This window comes from Notolepis coatsorum (assembly GCF_963971535.1).
Source record: "Notolepis coatsorum genome assembly, chromosome: 13".
NCBI classification, from domain to species: Eukaryota; Metazoa; Chordata; class Actinopteri; order Aulopiformes; family Paralepididae; genus Notolepis; species Notolepis coatsorum.
Genome location: NC_140177.1, coordinates 53,157,119 through 53,175,075, shown reverse-complemented (window position 1 = coordinate 53,175,075; position 17,957 = coordinate 53,157,119). Strand labels below are relative to the sequence as shown.

Below are 17,957 nucleotides of genomic sequence, written 5' to 3'. Positions count from 1 at the left end.
CTTTAGTAATGTAATTCAAGTTTCAAATCCATAGACTGAATTACACAAACTGTACAAAACTGAATTTCACATCTTTACAAATAGTTGTTTACTGATCATATGGAAAGAGGCTTTATTTACAAGTTGGACACAATTTAGACTGTTACTAATGGCTTGAGGTTTAGGGTTCTGTGCAGTTTCAGGCGAGGGCCCCTTTGGCCCTCCAATCACGGGACAACAGGTGAAGCAGCTCCTCTTCATCCTCCTCTTCGATGCTTCCTTCAGAAGAAGCCACGGGCTCCTGGTTCTTCTCAGAGTTGCTCTTCACCACATCCCTTTTGTCTCTCAGTACTTCAACCCTTCTGTAACATTCCATTTGTTCATCGATTTCGTCAATTTGACGCTCAAGGCGACCCTCCTCGTCGTCCTCGGCAACAATGGCTTCAGACTTGGTGTTCACCTGCCGCATCTCTTTCTGGAACTCGTCCCACTCCTTGTCCAGTAGGTCTTTGGGCGCGTCCACTTTGCGCACTTTGGCATCTCTCACAGGATCATCAAAGAAGCCTTCTGGCAGCGCCTCTGCTGTGTTTTCCTTCTTCTCCGCGGGTTTCTCTGGCTCGTCTGCTTTGAGGATGGATCCTGAATGAGACACAGTGGGGGTGGATGGGATGCTGCTGCTCTCAAAGAAATCCGCTGGTAGTCCTGCAGACTCGCCCTTTTGTTGAATATGACTTGTGGTTCCTGCGTGTTTAGTTTCTTGCTCGTCATCTTCATCATAGTCTCCAGCCAAAAGACGAAGCCCCGCAGATTTCTGAGTAGAACTACTTGCCCTTTCTTTTCCCCCGAAGAAATCTGCAGGCAGTCCTGAAACAGGGTGGCCTCCGACGGACGTAGATTTACCCTTTTTCTCATTTATGTCGTCGGGTTCCAGAGGTTTTCTTTTCAGCGACGAACTCCGTGGTGTTTGGCTCGAGCTGCTCGGTTGTTTTGAATCTTTGAGCTCAGAAACCTTCTCTTTGTGCTGTTTTCCGAGAACATGAGTCTGCCACAGTAGTTCGGATTTCACCTGCACATTGCACAGGACGCAGCTGAGGTGATCAAGACTGTTGTATTTGGCGAAAGGAGACTCTATGCGCTTCTTGTCGGTTGTTTGCCTTTGTTTCGCTCTCATTAAACGCCGAAGTTCATCTTGATTGATCACTTTCTTCCCCTTTTTAGAGGTCGCCATCATCGAAAGTATGCTAGCTTATTAGCCACTTACACTTAGCCAGCAACGGCCAGCGCAGGTAAATACGTCGCACTAAGATGACGTACACGATATGACAGACGTCGTCCAACTCTTTGCGTGGTGACGTCATAGTCAGATCAACTATAATAAATAAACAGCACACCCATGCACTGGGAATCCACCAACTGCAATACTTACTGCAGAATGGGTCATATAAACAAGTTGATTAAAAAAACTATTTTAGACAACAAAATACGAAATTTTAAAGAGCCCAAACACTAGATTCAAAAGAAAATTCATATTCATTAAAGAGCTTCAGAATTCGTACTGCTTTTTAGTTTTTACATTGGGCAATGATATCAAGATGGTGTTGAAAATCATTGTAAAATACATGCATACAAAAAAAGGTTTAATTGCCATCCATGTCATTTTATGAATACATACTCGTAAAGTAAATGAACGTCAACAACAACAAAAAGAGCATTGAAATCAGAATATACATCTATTGGATTTAGTTCATAATCATTTCTTGGGACATGTGATTGCTTATTTCTCATGAGTGTAATAGTACATGGTATTAACACTGGCCTAACATTAAAAGGTACTACATAGTAGTACATGGTATTTGATGATCCTAACATCAAAACGGTGTAGAATATTGTTGATAACAATTTCTTATGGCGCTGATGATTATGACATGAAGGTTTGTGAGGAAAAAATAATGATTTCTTGATGCATTTCTTTTTCTTTAAACAATTGTAACTTAATTGAGTTAAATTAATCTATTAGCCTTCAACAGAGTATTACATTGTACTATAGGGCATGGTAGTATGCCTGTAGGCTACCTCATGGCACTACACAGGGTAGGGTACATGTTTAAATAAAAAATAAAGATAAGCTAAATATAAGTTTATTGCTTGATGTTGTGGGCAATAAAGAAAATTGTTTCCTGACACTTGAGCTAGAATTATAGTTATCGCGATAGCGGATGTGCAATACTATACAATATCGCGAGACAACTGCCCTTCAGCTAGCTTAGCTAGCGTGTTAACCGTCCACCACCGCCCGTGTATTTTGCCGCAAAGCAAACGGGATCGGTACCATTTTGAAACGTACGTCCAAGAATAGGATACAATAAGGATGTAGCCGTTAGCAAATCGTGTTCATTCTTCATTCGAATGTTACTTTAGTGGATGTGTTTCTGTTATCTTGGCGCTGTTTTCTGTTGTCAACACCGCGCCCACCACATTGATTGTTTTTAAATTATTTGCTAACGTTAGCTAGCCGGCGACTCCATTCTACAGCAGGTGCATTTAATTTATCGCTACTAGCGTTAGCTTTGTCATAGCAATTACGTTAGCTAGACATCTACATAACGCCACTTCTGTAAGTATTGCTGTGCTTACTAGCTTGCTCTTAAGTTAATGCAACATTAATTGTCCGTCTGCGTACTAGCCTATTAACGTTAGTTAGCGTTAGCCAGGTAGACCGTCATGACTGGGGAAAAGATCCGTCCCTTGCGGAAGGACCACAACAAACCAAACAAAAATGAAGACATAATGGACACCTATGACGACCCCTCTACTAACGGGACCGTCCCCAACGATACCGGTGACACTTTAAAGTCGAACAAGGCTTTTCAAAACCAGAAATCCGTGAAACCGTTGGCGCTGCATCAACAACAGCTGTCGAACATAAATGCCAATAACATAAATGCCAATTCATTAATCGGCACCATCGTCGATGACAACAAGAACCCTATCATCCTGACCAAGGACGACTTGGAGTTCCCTGTACACGAATGTGTGTTCAAGGGCGACGTGCGTCGACTGTCCTCTCTCATCAGGACCCATAGCATCTCTCAGAAAGATGTGCATGGTAAGTTGTGGAATATCTCCTCATTTGACTTGCGGTAATAAATAGGTTATGCACATGCATGCTATCCAGAGCTCTGTTTGAGAAAGGTGGTCACTCAGTTACATTCGTGCTCTTATGATATTTATGTTGATATACTTTTCAAACTTGTCTCCATCTTCAGGAAACACACCTCTTCACTTGGCTGTGATGTTGGGCCACAAAGGTAAAGTTGAACATTTTAGCAATGGTGTAATGGAGAGTTTGGACTATATGTGTAGTGGACATTTTTATTGTATTCTTCTCCCTATTGATTGATCATAGAAGACCCCATCATATTTTAAATCTAAACTGTCATTTCCACGGTTAGGCACATACATTTCCAAGCTAAATTTATGTGACGCAACAGCATGTTTTTATGCATTTATTATAAAACACAAGATACCGGTGCCCTAATGATAAGGATAAGCATTAAGCACTCAAGAAACCTGCTCCCATTGCCAAAAGAAAGTCTTAACATGCCTAAATCGATTTCCCCCCACCCCTAATCATCAGTATATGGAGAGGTTGGTCATGCTGACATGGTAGAGGAGGATCATCGGTATATAGAGAGGTTGGTCATGCTGGTAGAGGAGGATCATCAGTATGGAGGTTGGTCATGCTGATATGGTAGAGGAGGATCATCAGTATATAGAGAGGTTGGTCATGCTGGTAGAGGAGGATCATCAGTATATGGAATATGGAGAGGTTGGTCATGCTGGTAGAGGAGGATCATCATTGTTTGTCTTGGCAAAAAAGCCATCGGGAGAGCCAAGTGCATGAGGCGAGAGGGGGTAATGCATGAGTTCTTGGAGGTTGATGGGCATATCCAGATCCAAAGTAGACCTTGAACGCCTGCCTCCTCCCAAGGTCTGTCTCATCCCACATTTACAGCGAGTCAACTTCAGAGTTGCCTGCTACAAAAGAGCAGACCAGCCAATATTTGAGAGGCCCAAACTCTATGATCAGGATATGGGCTGGGAGAAGATGATGGATGAGGGGGTGTTAGAGCCTGTCTGGCCGGTTGGACCCATCCTCCCTTCTTCTCTTGTTGTGGTACTGGCCCAGAAAGCGGAGTCAGAAGAGCAAGAAACTCTTAACACTTTCAGTGCCAGGCCGTGTTTTCCTTTTTACCCCGTTGATTCCACGGCCCATGTAACGTTAATATCGCCTAATCTATGTTTTAAATTATGCTATGTGTCTAATCTGCCCATCGCTTATCAAATAATCATTTTCCAGTCAACATTGGCAAAGCAGATTGTGTTTTTATCGCTTCATTTCCTTTTTATAGCATTTTGAAAACCACTCGGTTTCGAAGAAAAAACAACACATTCCCTGATAATCGCCTTTTACTGGAATATTCCAGAACGTTATCATTTGTCGGTCTATTTATGAATCGTTTTCAAATAAACGCTAGATGGTCGATAGTATATGTGTGCGCACGCACGCTCGTGCCGTGCGCTGATAATCGCTGCTATTATTTCCTCATGGCTTTTACAGTGAAACAGCCATATCACATATAGTGGAAACGCTTATATCTCGATGAAAACGAGTCTGATTATCCTAACACTGATAACATAGATTCCTTACCTGACATCAGATGGTATCCAAATGGTATATTCCAATTCATGATCACCATTCGAAAAAAATCGATAAGTATATTGATCCAATGTGTGTGTACAGTATAACAACCCATGCTCGCCGCGGCTCAGAGGCTCCAGAATGAACTCTGGTAACTCCGGCTGCATCAGTGGACTGGAAAATGTGGACTGGAATATTTTTTTTCCCCCATCCATTTTCATTGAGTCCATTCCAAAAGGGTGATTTACCATCTGGGAGACGATAGGGGGCGCTTTTTTCACATCTGATCGCCGGCGGCCCCTGGATCTCCAACGGTAGGCTCGGGTGATGCAATATGATTTCAGATCGCTAATAAAAAAAAATTTAAAATGCAGAGAAAAGCCGTGACGTGGCTTTCAATGTCACAATCGTAAACCCGAGATTAGCTGTGAGTGGCACTCAAAGTGTTAATAAGGAGGCAGATTATGCAAAACGTAACGTGGATGAGGATGGAGAGTATGAGTGTGATGATTGATGATATCTTTGGCAATGATGATTCGTAGTTTAGGCTTGAATGTTGTGCCAACAGAGAAGATGTACTGTAATAGTACTTTGTTTGAACCTTAACAAAACATATTTCACTGGATTTCAAATTGTATAGGAAAATGTGTTCATTTTTGTCTATGTAGGACAACATTCATCTTCCACTTTTGGCCATGTTTACACAAAATCTACAATATTTAGGGCATAACAGCAGACAATCTTTATTACAATATTATTTCCAATATTAACCTAAATCAATCTCGTCCAATGCACTACATTTTAGTAAAATGGGAAAATAGATATGTGATGTATTTTTCAGTGTTTTTTGCTTTTTCTGTCCTGAAACTTAATCAAGATGTGTTTGAATCTTAAAAATAACAATTGCACTGAATTCCTTGGGTCAAACTTGTTTGAGAAAACGTTTAAATTTGTCTTTATATGTTGTTAAAAAGTTATGCCGTTTTCTTTTTATTATTTTTCAGGTTTTGGTTCAGGATAGGTGTAATAAAGGGTTACAAATAAACCCCATGGGACATTATTTCAACATGTTACCTGGCAGAATCTTAAAATAGACACTTCAAGGATTAAGAAAAAACAGGTGGTGAAAAAAAATCCACCCTATGCAGGTGGACTTATGTTTCCATCTAGACTAATATGCCTAAATCTTTTTAGTAGAATGTTCTTTCAGTTTTCAATCTACCCATTGCTGCCCGAGCCCAGGAAATAATAATAATAATAATAATATAATAATAATAATAATAATAATAATAATAATAATAATAATAATAATAATAATAATAATAATAATAATAATAATAATACATCTATTTTATATAGCGCTTTTCCAGGTGCTCAAAGACGCTTCACATGGGCAGGAGAGACAAACTATGGCAAAACAAAAAAACAGAACAAAACGGAACAAAAATAATACATGACAAAATAAAATAAAACCGACAGAATTAGAGGTCAAAAGCAAGATTGAAAAGGTGGGTTTTGAGGGCTGATTTAAAAGATGTCAGGGTGTTTGCATCACGGATATGGCTGGGGAGGGCATTCCAGAGGGAGGGGGCAGCAGCAGCAAAGGCCCTGTCGCCCCAGGTCCGGAGCTTGGTCGTGGGAGGTGTTAGGAGGTTGGCATCTGCAGACCTAAGGCCTAACATGTAATGTTATCACAAGTGTTTTTCAGCATCCACATAAGCTGCACTTTTTACAGCTTTGTGAATCCTTTATCTGTTTTTGTGTTTTTATTTTATTTTTATGTATACCCTCTACCCGCCCCTGATGTACTCAACTCGTCCTATCTGACCTCTGCACACGGGTGGGCGTGTGACGGTGGAGGAGGTCGGACAGGTAGGGAGGGGCAAGGTTGTTGAGGGCTTTAAATGTGATGAGTAGTATTTTAAAATGTATCCTGTATTTGATTGGAAGCCAGTGGAGGTCGTGGAGGACAGGGGTGATGTGATCAGAGCGACGGGTGGAGGTGAGCATGCGGGCAGCAGAGTTTTGGACATATTGGAGTTTATTGAGAATAGTGTTTGGTGAGCCGTAGAGGATGCTGTTGCAGTAATCTAGTCTTGATGATATGAATGCATGAACCAGTGTTTCAGCAGCGGAGAGTGATAGGGAGGGGCGAAGACGAGCAATGTTCCGGAGGTGATAGAAGGCAGATTTGGTTATGTGGTTCACATGGGGGAGGAAAGAAAGGGTGGAGTCCAGGATGATGCCAAGGTTACGGACGTGAGTGGAGGGGGTGACAATGGTACCATCAATATTTAGGGTGAAATCCTGGGTGTGGCTGGTGAGGGATTTTGGACCGATAATGATGATTTCTGATTTATTGCAGTTTAATTTGAGAAAGTTATTTTGCATCCATGTTTTGATGTCTGTGAGGCAGGTGCTGAGGGTGGAGAGTGGCTGGAGTGATAGTCTTGGTGGAGAGGTAGAGCTGAGTGTCGTCTGCATAACAGTGAAAACGCAGGCCATGTTGGCGGAGAATCAGACCAAGTGGAAGGATGTAGAGGATGAAGAGCAGGGGACCAAGTACTGAGCCTTGGGGGACACCATGAGTGATGGGGGCAGTGGGGGATTTGCAGTTGTTGATAGAGATGAATTGGTGCCTGTGTGAGAGGTATGATTGGAGCAAGGTGAGGGGGATTCCGGAGATGCCAACGGAGGACTGGAGACGAGTGATGAGGATGGGGTGACTGATGGTGTCAAAAGCAGCGCTGAGGTCTAGGAGAATGAGGATGGAGAGGGAACCAGAGTCGGCAGAGAGGAGTATGTCGTTGGTGACCTTTAGAAGAGCAGTTTCGGTGCTATGTTTGGTGCGGAATCCGGATTGAAATGTATCATAAAGGTTATTGTTGTCGAGGTAGGATTTTAATTGGGAGGCAATGGCTCGCTCAATTATTTTTGAGAGGAAGGGGAGGTTGGAAATGGGGCGGAAATTATCAAGGGTTTCAGGGTTGAGACCGGGGTTTTTTTTTTTTTTTGAAATGACACTAAATGTGCTCCAGGCCCTCATCAGTTAACATGTAATGTTATCACAAGTGTTTTTCAGCATCCACATAAGCTGCACTTTTTACAGCTTTGTGAATCCTTTATCTGTTTTTGTGTTTTTATTTTATTTTTATGTATACCCTCTACCCGCCCCTGATGTACTCAACTCGTCCTATCTGACCTCTGCAGTGTTTGTACAGTAACATGTCAGCAATCTGGCTGATGGGAGAAGTCCACTGGGATTGGAATACCGATTAGTTTGACTGAGATGCAAATCTTCAGTGGCAAAGATGCATTACTTGGGAAAGGAACCCAACCTGAACATGACAAAAGAGCAAAACGGCCGCCGTGAGAGTATGGACAATTATGTCTTGATAATGTTGCTGATGTGTCACTCAATGAATGTAGCCTATGAAAAATCACAGAAATTGAACTCTATTGTTTGAAGTTTAGCAATCTATTATTGATCAACTTCAATTAGACTTGAATAAAAGAAAAATAGCTTTAAAAGCCCCTCATTAATTCAAGCCTCTGTATGTATATCTTTTTTCTTTTTTTAATGATCAGTTTCTCTAATGGCACTTACACCACAATTGTATTCTGTGTGTGTTGTTTTTTAGGCGTAAAAATGGAAAACTAAACATTTAACTTTGTTCATGGAAATTAATGAGTGTCCCCAAAATTGATTTACTTCAGCAACACAAATAAGCCCAAGATGGGAAACAAACGAGTGATAATTACTGTATAATGTATAATGTTTGTTTTTCCATATTGCAGAGTGTGCTCTCTTGCTCCTAGCCCATAATGCCCCTGTCAAGATGAAGAATGCACAAGGATGGAGCCCCCTAGCAGAAGCCATCAGCTATGGTGACAGGCAAATGAGTAAGCTTTTTGGACATTTCTTTTTCAAATAGGATGAAATTGGCTGACTTGTGGATATTGTTGTTCAGTCCTTTTCTCTTTCCATCAGCACATTACATTTTCAAGGTTGGATGTATTAAAGCTAGGGCTGGGCGATAAAACGATAACGATAATTATTGCGATATATTTTAATCGATATCGATTGATAATAAAAAAAAATATCAATAAAAAAAAGATTACATTTTTTTTGGTGACCTGCAACAGGGCAGTTTTAAAACCAGAGACAGTGGACAGACTTGTCTTTCTTGCCTGCAACTTAAAGTAATGGCTTTGCTTGTCCAAATGACAATACTGACCAAATTGAGATATATTTTTCTCTTTTTATTTTGTTTGCTTTCTAATTTAAAATACAGTTTGAAACCGTCTGTACACAGTAGGCTATGTGTGCTAGCAGAGCTAGTCTCCAGTCGCGAGTCACGGTGCACATGTGCAGTGGTTTGTCCACCAAAAAAGCGCCAAAAGATATAGAAAAAAAACTAGCAGAGCCAGAACTATTCAACTCCCCTGGAGCCACAGCCAGCAGAGAAGCTTGTTTACTTTCGCTTTCAAACCAGCTGCAGCCTGAGCACTGGAGTGTGAGGGGCTGTAACACTAAAGATGGCAGCAACGACAAAGAATTGCTGCAAAATAAACATACATATGTTGTTTAACACTTTCACTGCCCACGTTTAATTCATTATTAGTCCCTTGAATGCCCAGGACCACTTCAATGTTAGCGTTAATATCGCCTAATCTATGTTTTAAATTATGTCTATGTGTCTAATCTGCCCGTCGCTTATCAAAGACTCATTTTCCAGTCAACATTGTCGTAGCAGATTGTTTTTTTATCGTTAATTTCCGTTTTCTACCATTCTGAAAAGCACTCGGTTTCACGGAAAAAAATAAGAGATTCCCTGATAATCGCCTTTTCCTGGAATATTCTAGAACATTGTCATTTTTCGGCCTATTTATGAATAGTTTTCAAATAAACGCTAGATTATCGATAGTATATGTGTACGCATGCACGCTCTTGCGGCGAGCCGAAAATCGAGTCTCCTATTTCCTGACGGCGCGCACAGTCATACAGCGATATCACATAATCACATAAAAGCTTATATATTTGTGAAAACGGGTCTGATTATCCTTAGACTGGTAACATAGATTCCTTACCTGAGATCAGATGGTATCCAAATGGATTATTCCAATTCCTGATTGCCATTCGAAAAAATCGCTCCTTTTAGTGATCCACTGTGTATACTGTAAAACACATATTCCCCGCTGCTCCGAGAGTCCAGCATGAAGCTGGTAGACGCCGGTTGCATGAGTGAGAAGTAAAATGTGGAGTGCAGGTTTTTTTTTCTCATTCATTTTCATTGAGTTCAATCCAAAAGGGTGAATTACCATCTGGGAGACGATAGGGGGCGCTTTTTTCACATCTGAACGCCTGAGGTAGCTGAATTTCCAACGGTAGACACGGTTGATGAAATAGGATTTCGGATCACAAAAAAAAAGAGAACAAACGAATATTCTCGTGATTGGGCATTCAACCCGGGGGGTAATAACCCGAATAATCTCGGGCGTGGCATGCAAAGTGTTAAAAAAATAAATAATAATAATAATATTTTAATTATCGATATCAAGTGATATGATAACATTATAATTTACTCCTGCAAGTCCAGTCCCTTGATTTAGTTTCGTGAATTTAAACCCTCTTTACAGTAACTAAAGTAATTTATTTGGACTTATTCATGGCCATTTGGATCCGTCTAAAATCACTGTAGACGGCCAGCATTTCTAAACAGACTTGTATAGTCCGTGGGGCTGTTTGTAGAGCTAAATCTATACTTTATAGTATTGCTATCTGTCCATTCTCATTGTCAATTGAGACCATAAACCGTCCCTTCAAAATGGCTTAAAGAAATAATTTTTTCATCAATACGTTCTCATTTTGAATATAAGCGTTATAAGGGATTTCGGCGGGTATATTTCCTGGAACGCGAGATACAGGGCTCATAGCTACTAACGTTAAATCCAATGGCATTTCGGATATACAGAAGCGAAAGTTAAAACTCAAACTGCATATGATCGGTATGATGGTCCACAATGAATGCATGAAGGTGGGGGGGGGGGCGGGGGACGTCGTTTCTGACTATTGATTACCAATAAAGGCGTCAGCCTCATTAGCCTCATTCGCTGATCGGGTGGTTGGCTATGATAACGAGCCCTGATCAGCATGTAATTTACGTGAAAAAGATCTTACCGTGGGCCGGTGGGATCCCCCAAAGCATTTCCCAGTTATCGATCGCCATCTGGTAGATCCATATGTCCATTGGCTGATGATATATTCCTTTACTGCATAGTGAATTCGGCGTCGCAAAAGGTATTCCAAGCTACAGGCTGCACATCCAGAATCCAGCTAACTGGAAACTCCATTGAAAGTAAAAAAAAAATAGTGCACCGTTCTGCCACAGGGCACACTGCATTATCGAGACAGCGCCCCTAAGAGGATCTGGCCGGTAATGCACTTTTCAGAATTCGAAGAGGAGGGTAGATCTGCAGTTCAGCTCGGTGACATCGAGTAGGTTAATACAATGGAATAAAAGCCAAAACAACCTTGCCACGGACATGTCCGTGGTTGGTCCTCAACCGCTGGATTCGAAACACGGATTTATACGTGGCCGGCCCTGAATGTGTTAACGATAAATTCTCAGGTTTTATAGTGAACTGGTTTACATTTTTTATTTATTTTTTTTAATCACATTGTATTGACTCAAACTAAAATGACGTTGCATGGAGAAATCTTAGCTCTAATAATCGAATGGTGAGGTCACTGGTGATTCACACCCATAATATATTGGTAGATGTTATTTCTCAACATCCGGTGCCATTTGATTTTGCAGCCATCAGGGTTACAGGGTAAAGTGTTGAAAATACTTGATAGGAGTTATTGCATGTAGAGACTGCCTGTGGTTGCACTCTGATGCCAAAGTTGGACCAGCCAAAAAGCTAAAGTTGGGAGAGGTGGGGATTTTCTCTGAGCACTCGGCATCCAGATGGGCTGGAACGCAACCTGGACCATGGCTTAGTGATCGGAAGCTCTGAGCTTATTGTTGTGTCACTAGTATTACTCTGTTTAATGACGGTATAGAGCCCCGCAGTTCTCGTCTCCTCTGGTTCCGGGACGTGTTTTCTTTATGGCTGTAGCCTCAAGCGATATTTAAGATTAGCAATGATAATTTCACTATGCAACCAGTAGAAACCCGTGGTACACTGAGGGGGCTTTCTCACTAACCATTTGGGATCAGAGCCCGATCGCACCCAAATAGGGAACACTCCCCCACGTCCCCGGGGACGCTGATTCGCTCCAAACCTGGACCGCTGGAATAGGTGGTTCCGGGTGCGCGCCAGTGGGAGCAGGGGGGCGTGGTGTACAAGCTTGTACCAAAACACGGAAGAGGCTTGCTGTATCAACTTGCTGGCCTGACACACACTTCATGCTTGCTTGAATTTTGGGCAGATAAAAACATACTGCAACAACTGGACAATACCCACAAAAACGATATTTATGGGCAATTTGGCGAGTTCAGACCTCAACCAAACAAGCATGTTGAGCCTCACGGCTCAGTCGATGAAAACATGAAGCCACGTTACAAGCACAAGACTTCCCTGGCTCGCATTAGGCCTGGCAATTTTTTTGCCATTGCTATGTCTATACATTGGTTTCTTGTTCGAATGCATTTATTTCTATAGACCAGTGGTGCCCAACCAGTCGGCCGTGATCGACCGGTAGATCAATGATATGCAATATAATTGACGCAAGCGATGGGCTAATGTTAGCTGCTAACTAGTAATAAATAGGCTAAGTAGCGTTAGCTTAGCGTTAACCCTGGAAAACGCTTAAAGCGGACTCCACGACACCAGTTCCATTTGTGAGAAAAGGGGGTGGGTTATATTGACGACGCTTGACAACAGAGGTTCAAATATAACTTCATATTTATTGGTTATTTGTTTCTTTATATCAGCATCCAGTTTCCACCACTGTGTGTTAAAACTCTTCCTGTGTTGACGTTAGAGCATGACATCATCGCTACGGCAGCTTATACGCTCAAAACCCAAACTGCAGTGTGTACGCAAACTAGAGGGGGGAGAGGGAGGGGCGAAGTTCGCAGCGAGGACAGAGCGGAGCTGATTCAAACCCCGAATGGCAGTGAGAAAGCACCCTAATCCTATCATACTAAATATTGGGCCTCATTCATGAAGCGATATAAGAACAGATTTAGTTCTTAACTAGCATTTCCTCTTATTTTGTTCTTACCTGGGATTCAGCAATGTTTTCTTATTGTTGCTTTTCTCTCAGGCAAGATCAAATTCTAAGAGTGGTCGAGAGCACTCTTACCCAGATAAGAAACTCTTACCCAGATGAGAAACATTTAAAAAAGCCTACCATTCATAATAATAATAATAATAATACATCAGATTTATATAGCACTTTTCCTAATGCTCAAAGACACTTTACAAAACAAACAATATAATACAATACAGTTTTAGTAGATACAATCAAAATATATATATAAAATGGTGAGAGAGGAAGGAGTTCATGGGTTGAAAGTAGGGGTGTCCGATATTATCGGCCTACCGATATTATCGGCCGATATCGGCATTAAAATGTGATATCGGAAAATATCTGTATCGGTTTAAAAAAAAAAATAATAATAATATCTTTTTTTTTTTTTTTTTTTTTTTTTTTTATTTCTAGAACCTTTATTTACCCAGGCAAGCAAGTAAGAACAAATTCAGATTTTATTTGTCAAAAGTATGCATAATGTTGTGTTAATTCCACAACAAGAGATATGTAAGGGATAATGTATAGCTACGAGGTCATTGTCGCAAAATAATTGACCGACACGGAGTTTAAAATACCGAGCCGCCTCGGCGAGGTGTTTTAAACGTCAGTGAAGGTCAATTATTTTGCGACAATGATCGAGTATAGCTATACATTATCCCGCTTATTACATGGCTAACTTACTAACAATATACCTAATTCATTTTACATCGACTCGCAACAGTAACACTGGTTCTGGCTCCGCTGAGTGCTCGTCGCTCCGCCCCCCAGCAGCTTCCCCGGCAGCCGGCAGTTTGCACTGATGTCAGTGGGCTTGATTGCGAACAGCTGCGCACAGCGGTCATTATTGTGGGCTTGATTGCGAACAGCTGCGCACAGCGGTCATTATTGTCCCACAGCGGTCATTATTGTCTGATAACTGACCTCTGACGCGCGCTATTGACCAATCACAAGCAAGCATTTCGGCGAATGTGAAAACGCCATGTAATAAGTAATGTTAATTACCTGAAATTATTCCGTTTTTTGGGGGGGAAACCCTGCATATATCGATATCGGTTGATATCGGTATCGGAAATTAAGAGTTGGACAATATCGGCATATCGGTATCGGTAAAAAAGCCAATATTGAGCATCCCTAGTTGAAAGCAAACCATTGGTCAATTGCCCCCAAATACGACTTTATAAACCAAGAACTTTTCAATAATTATTATATATATTATAACTTATTGCGTGTGTTCTGCTTCTGAAATGGATTATATATTGCTGTTAGAACAGTTAGATGCTGGCTGCAGGCCATACGCATAGAACGCATACAACCTCTCCTCTCTCCTCTCCTCTCTGCTCCACACCTAAAGTTCTGAGCGAACTCTGGGTTTTAGCCACAGCCTGTGTGGTGGAACGGCGTGGTAACTCGTGGCATGAGCACTGCACCTCTGGCCACAGGGACATTTCAGAGAGAGAGATGACAGGTGACGGATCCGGTATTTCCGGAACCTATAGGTTCGGAAATACCTGATCTGTCACCAGTGTCATCTCTCTCTGAAAGGAGAGAGCATAGGATCAGCGGCATATACATATCAGTATACTGCGCGATTGGTTCTTGACAAAGCCTACTTTGCTGGAACGATTTATTTCGCACTATACAGTACGTATAAGTATAAGTCTTTATTTGTCATCAGATTTACACACACACATGCGATGAGCGACCCACAGGAACACACATGCACTGAGTCGCAAGTCGTGAGACGTGTGTGTGTCATTTTGAGATCAGTCGCGCAAATCGCTTCCTGTTGAATATATCAGACAGGGATTAGATGCCGAACCACGGCTGTTTTACACACGCCTCATTCGCCTTATAAGGAGATTGTGGGCGTGTCTGTATGCAAATGTTTTTAGCGCGAGCGCGCATTTGAGTTTAAGACTGAGTGGGATTCATCATGCAAATCTCTGGGTAAGCACAGATTTCAACGTTAACACATTGAGTGCCAACGACGAGATTAGTCGTGCTAACCCGCCATGCGTTGAGTGCCAATGACGAGTTTTCTCATCTTTTAATCGTTATTTCTTTTATTAGCGATATCCATACATTTTTCATCCATCCAGCCTGACGTTATCATTGTGAATGGGTCTGAGCTCGAAAAGGGCAAATACCGCCGCCTATCATCTCCCGGATGGTAATGCACATCATTGGATTGGATTGGCTGGGGTTGTGCATCAGAAAAAAAGTCTGGTCCGGGGTTTTCCCATCTCGGGCAAGCAGTATCGTGTTACCAGATTGACTGAGGACCCTCAGAGCAGCGGCGATTATGTGTTTCGGACTATAACGTTGGATCAATAAACGCGATCAATATTTGGAATGGCAATCAGGAATTGGATTAATCTGATGTGAGGTAAGGACTCTATTTGACCAGTATTGGGTTAATCGGATGTTTTTTTCTCCGCCATCGCAGCGTGTCTGTGTGTATTGAAGATATAATGCTTGTTTGCAAAGTTTGCTGGAGCCACTTCATCCAGAAGGGCACACCCCGGTCAGAGAGCGGACGCAGACACAGAGAACAGTCCTTTCGTATTTATTAAGGATTCTGTTGTTGAGCGATATGCTTCCATCCAGGTCGTAGGGCTGGATGGAGCGATCAAAGATTGAGTGAGTGGTGTTCTGCAACAGATAAGCAGAACACACAATAATTAACAGAGGTACATGCTTATTAATCATAACCTGAACACACAGCAAAATATGCTATCTAGCATATTAGCATTGGCTGCATGGACCAAACATAATGCGCACAACTGAAAGGATGCTATCTAGCATGTTAGCATCGGCCGCATGGACCAAACATAATGCACACAACTGAAAGGATGCTATCTAGCATATTAGCATTGGCTGCATGGACCAAACATAATGCACACAACTGAAAGGATGCTATCTAGCATATTAGCATTGGCTGCATGGACCAAACATAATGCACACAACTGAAAAAGATGCTATCTAGCATATTAGCATTGGCCGCATGGACCAAACATAATGCACACAACTGAAAAGATGCTATCTAGCATATTAGCATCGGCCGCATGGACCAACATAACAAGTAAATGGCAGAATGCAATGGCATCCAGAACACACAACTGAAGAGATGCTATAGCATTATTGGCATTAGCATAGCTCAATTAGCAGCATGAATTAACACAACGTAGCAAACCAAATCATAGTCACACATGCATGTCACAGCATCTCAACACATAAGGCAGGCTACATATGACATGTATCTATCATTACCATAGGCACTATATTTGTAGGCTATTGGTGACTTACTTAGTTCATGAACGCACTCTTACTGGGAAAGCAGACAGCAATGGAACACATGGGGGCAAGATGGCCGCTGTATTTAAACCCATTAGGACCCCTGGGCTGTCCAGAGAGATGCCAGACTATAAATAATAGGACCCCTGGGCCATCAAAGAAGTGCCTGACTGGAAATGACAATACACAGCATAACAAATCATGGGGAATTTACAACAGCCGCCCCAAGAATAGCATAGCTATTATGTAAACAGTCAAATTCCCTAAGTGGCTACCGAGGTCTCTGATTGTCGCCATCATTTGCCACAGTCGGGTCGGGAGCGTAGGACACTTGTGGCAGGGAGGCATCCCGCCGCCCCATCAGCAACCTGTTTGGTGTCACATAATGGTGGCTTAAGGGGCCGCAACCGGGCAGGAGGTAAGTCTGCCACCATTGGAGCCACCGGCTCCCACCTCCACTTCCTACATCCTGTGCAGGTCCTCTGATGATGCTTGATGGCCCGTCTTCCCCACAGGACCCAGTACTGGTGCCTGATCTCTGCGAAGACCCTATCGGGCCCTGGGTGGAGTAGGCGGGCATCTACATCCTTGATGAGTTTCGTCACTGCATGGCCAGGATCGAGAACTATGGGGTGGATGTCAGTAGAACAGGAGGTGTCCAGGTGACAAGAGCGTCCACCAATTTGGAGAAGACCCATTGTATGATCCATCTCTGGTGAGAGCGTACTGAGCTTACTACTGGGCAGTACTGGGTTTCCAGCTCTGAGACACTTAAATCCCTCTGGGAAGCAGTCCGCCTGGCTGGTCTTCAGCAGGAAGACTTCGGTGTCATGCAGGTTAGGTTGAGGTAAGGAGGAGTCGGCCGCCGCCCCGTGATGGGTGAACCATGACTCGTCAGACTCATTTACCGCTTCTTCACCCAGCTTGGCAACACATCCTCCATCGAGCTTTTTGATCTCTACTCCAGTGATTTGAGCCTTAGCTGAATCTCCTACCAGTCTTTGCTCTGTGTTACGGGGCATTGGCATGACTGCTTTGGCAGTGGCTTTCAGTGGTGGCGCGTCCTTTGCGCGGAGCAGAGGCGTGGCGTATCGGAGTGTGTCACCAACCTTCACCCTCTCAGTGCGTGCTTCCAGGATGCCCACAGTCTCGTGGTCCAGACGGGCCCTTACTGCTAGCTTTCCACTTCTAAATGGAAGCACATCAAGCTGCCAGAGACGTTCAACGTGTTGATAGAGGTCGTCCGGTGCAGACTTGAGAGAGGTAAAGTAGCATGAAGTAGCCTGTGACGCAAGACCATCTGGGCCTTGGAGTGCCCAGCCGAGCGCTGTGTGGACTGCTGCGGGTCCACCTTTGGGGCCGAATCTGATGGGTTCTTGGGATGTGATCAGATGGGTGCAGTCTGCACCAATTAGCAGTAGTGGATGCACTTGACTGAAGTCCTGCAATGGGAGCCCCCTCAGGTGGCGATAGCGTTCCTGAAGCGCAGTCACAGGGTAAGACTGCTCGGACAGGGCTAATCGACCTGCTGTGAAGGCGCCCTTCACCAGGTGCTGTTCAGAAGGATGAGTCAGGGAGGCCACATGGAAATCTACAGACTTGCCAGTGAGGCGAGCCACGTCCTGGCGAATCGTCCGCAGTGCGAGGGACTCCACTTCGCCTTTAAGGTCCAGGTGTCGAGCTGCAGCAGGCAGTATTATCGTGCGTTCAGCTCCA

At 42.9% G+C, this 17,957-nt stretch overlaps 2 protein-coding genes across 2 annotated transcripts in view; one reads left to right on the top strand and one right to left on the bottom strand.

The window, feature by feature from the left end:
- Positions 1–59: 59 nt before the first annotated feature.
- Positions 60–1,264, bottom strand: LOC311239589 (zinc finger protein 830-like). Its single transcript, XM_084327956.1, has one exon. It carries the CDS (start codon positions 1,208–1,210, stop codon positions 179–181), a length of 1,032 nt encoding a protein of 343 aa, XP_084184082.1. The 5' UTR covers positions 1,211–1,264; the 3' UTR covers positions 60–178.
- A 1,017-nt stretch (positions 1,265–2,281) lies between these two features.
- The window catches only part of LOC311239586 (ankyrin repeat domain-containing protein 13C-like), a 68,372-nt gene continuing 52,696 nt past the window's right edge, over positions 2,282–17,957 (top strand). The window contains exons 1-3 of the mRNA XM_084327953.1: positions 2,282–3,085; positions 3,246–3,287; positions 8,480–8,584. Coding sequence (XP_084184079.1) covers positions 2,701–3,085; positions 3,246–3,287; positions 8,480–8,584 — 532 coding nt within the window. The 5' untranslated portion in view covers positions 2,282–2,700. The remainder of the gene's footprint in view (positions 3,086–3,245; positions 3,288–8,479; positions 8,585–17,957) is intronic.

Bases quoted from the DNA above. Each gene is read 5' to 3' on its own strand.
- LOC311239589 (XM_084327956.1), bottom strand. From the start codon at position 1,210: ATGATGGCGACCTCTAAAAAGGGGAAGAAAGTGATCAATCAAGATGAA.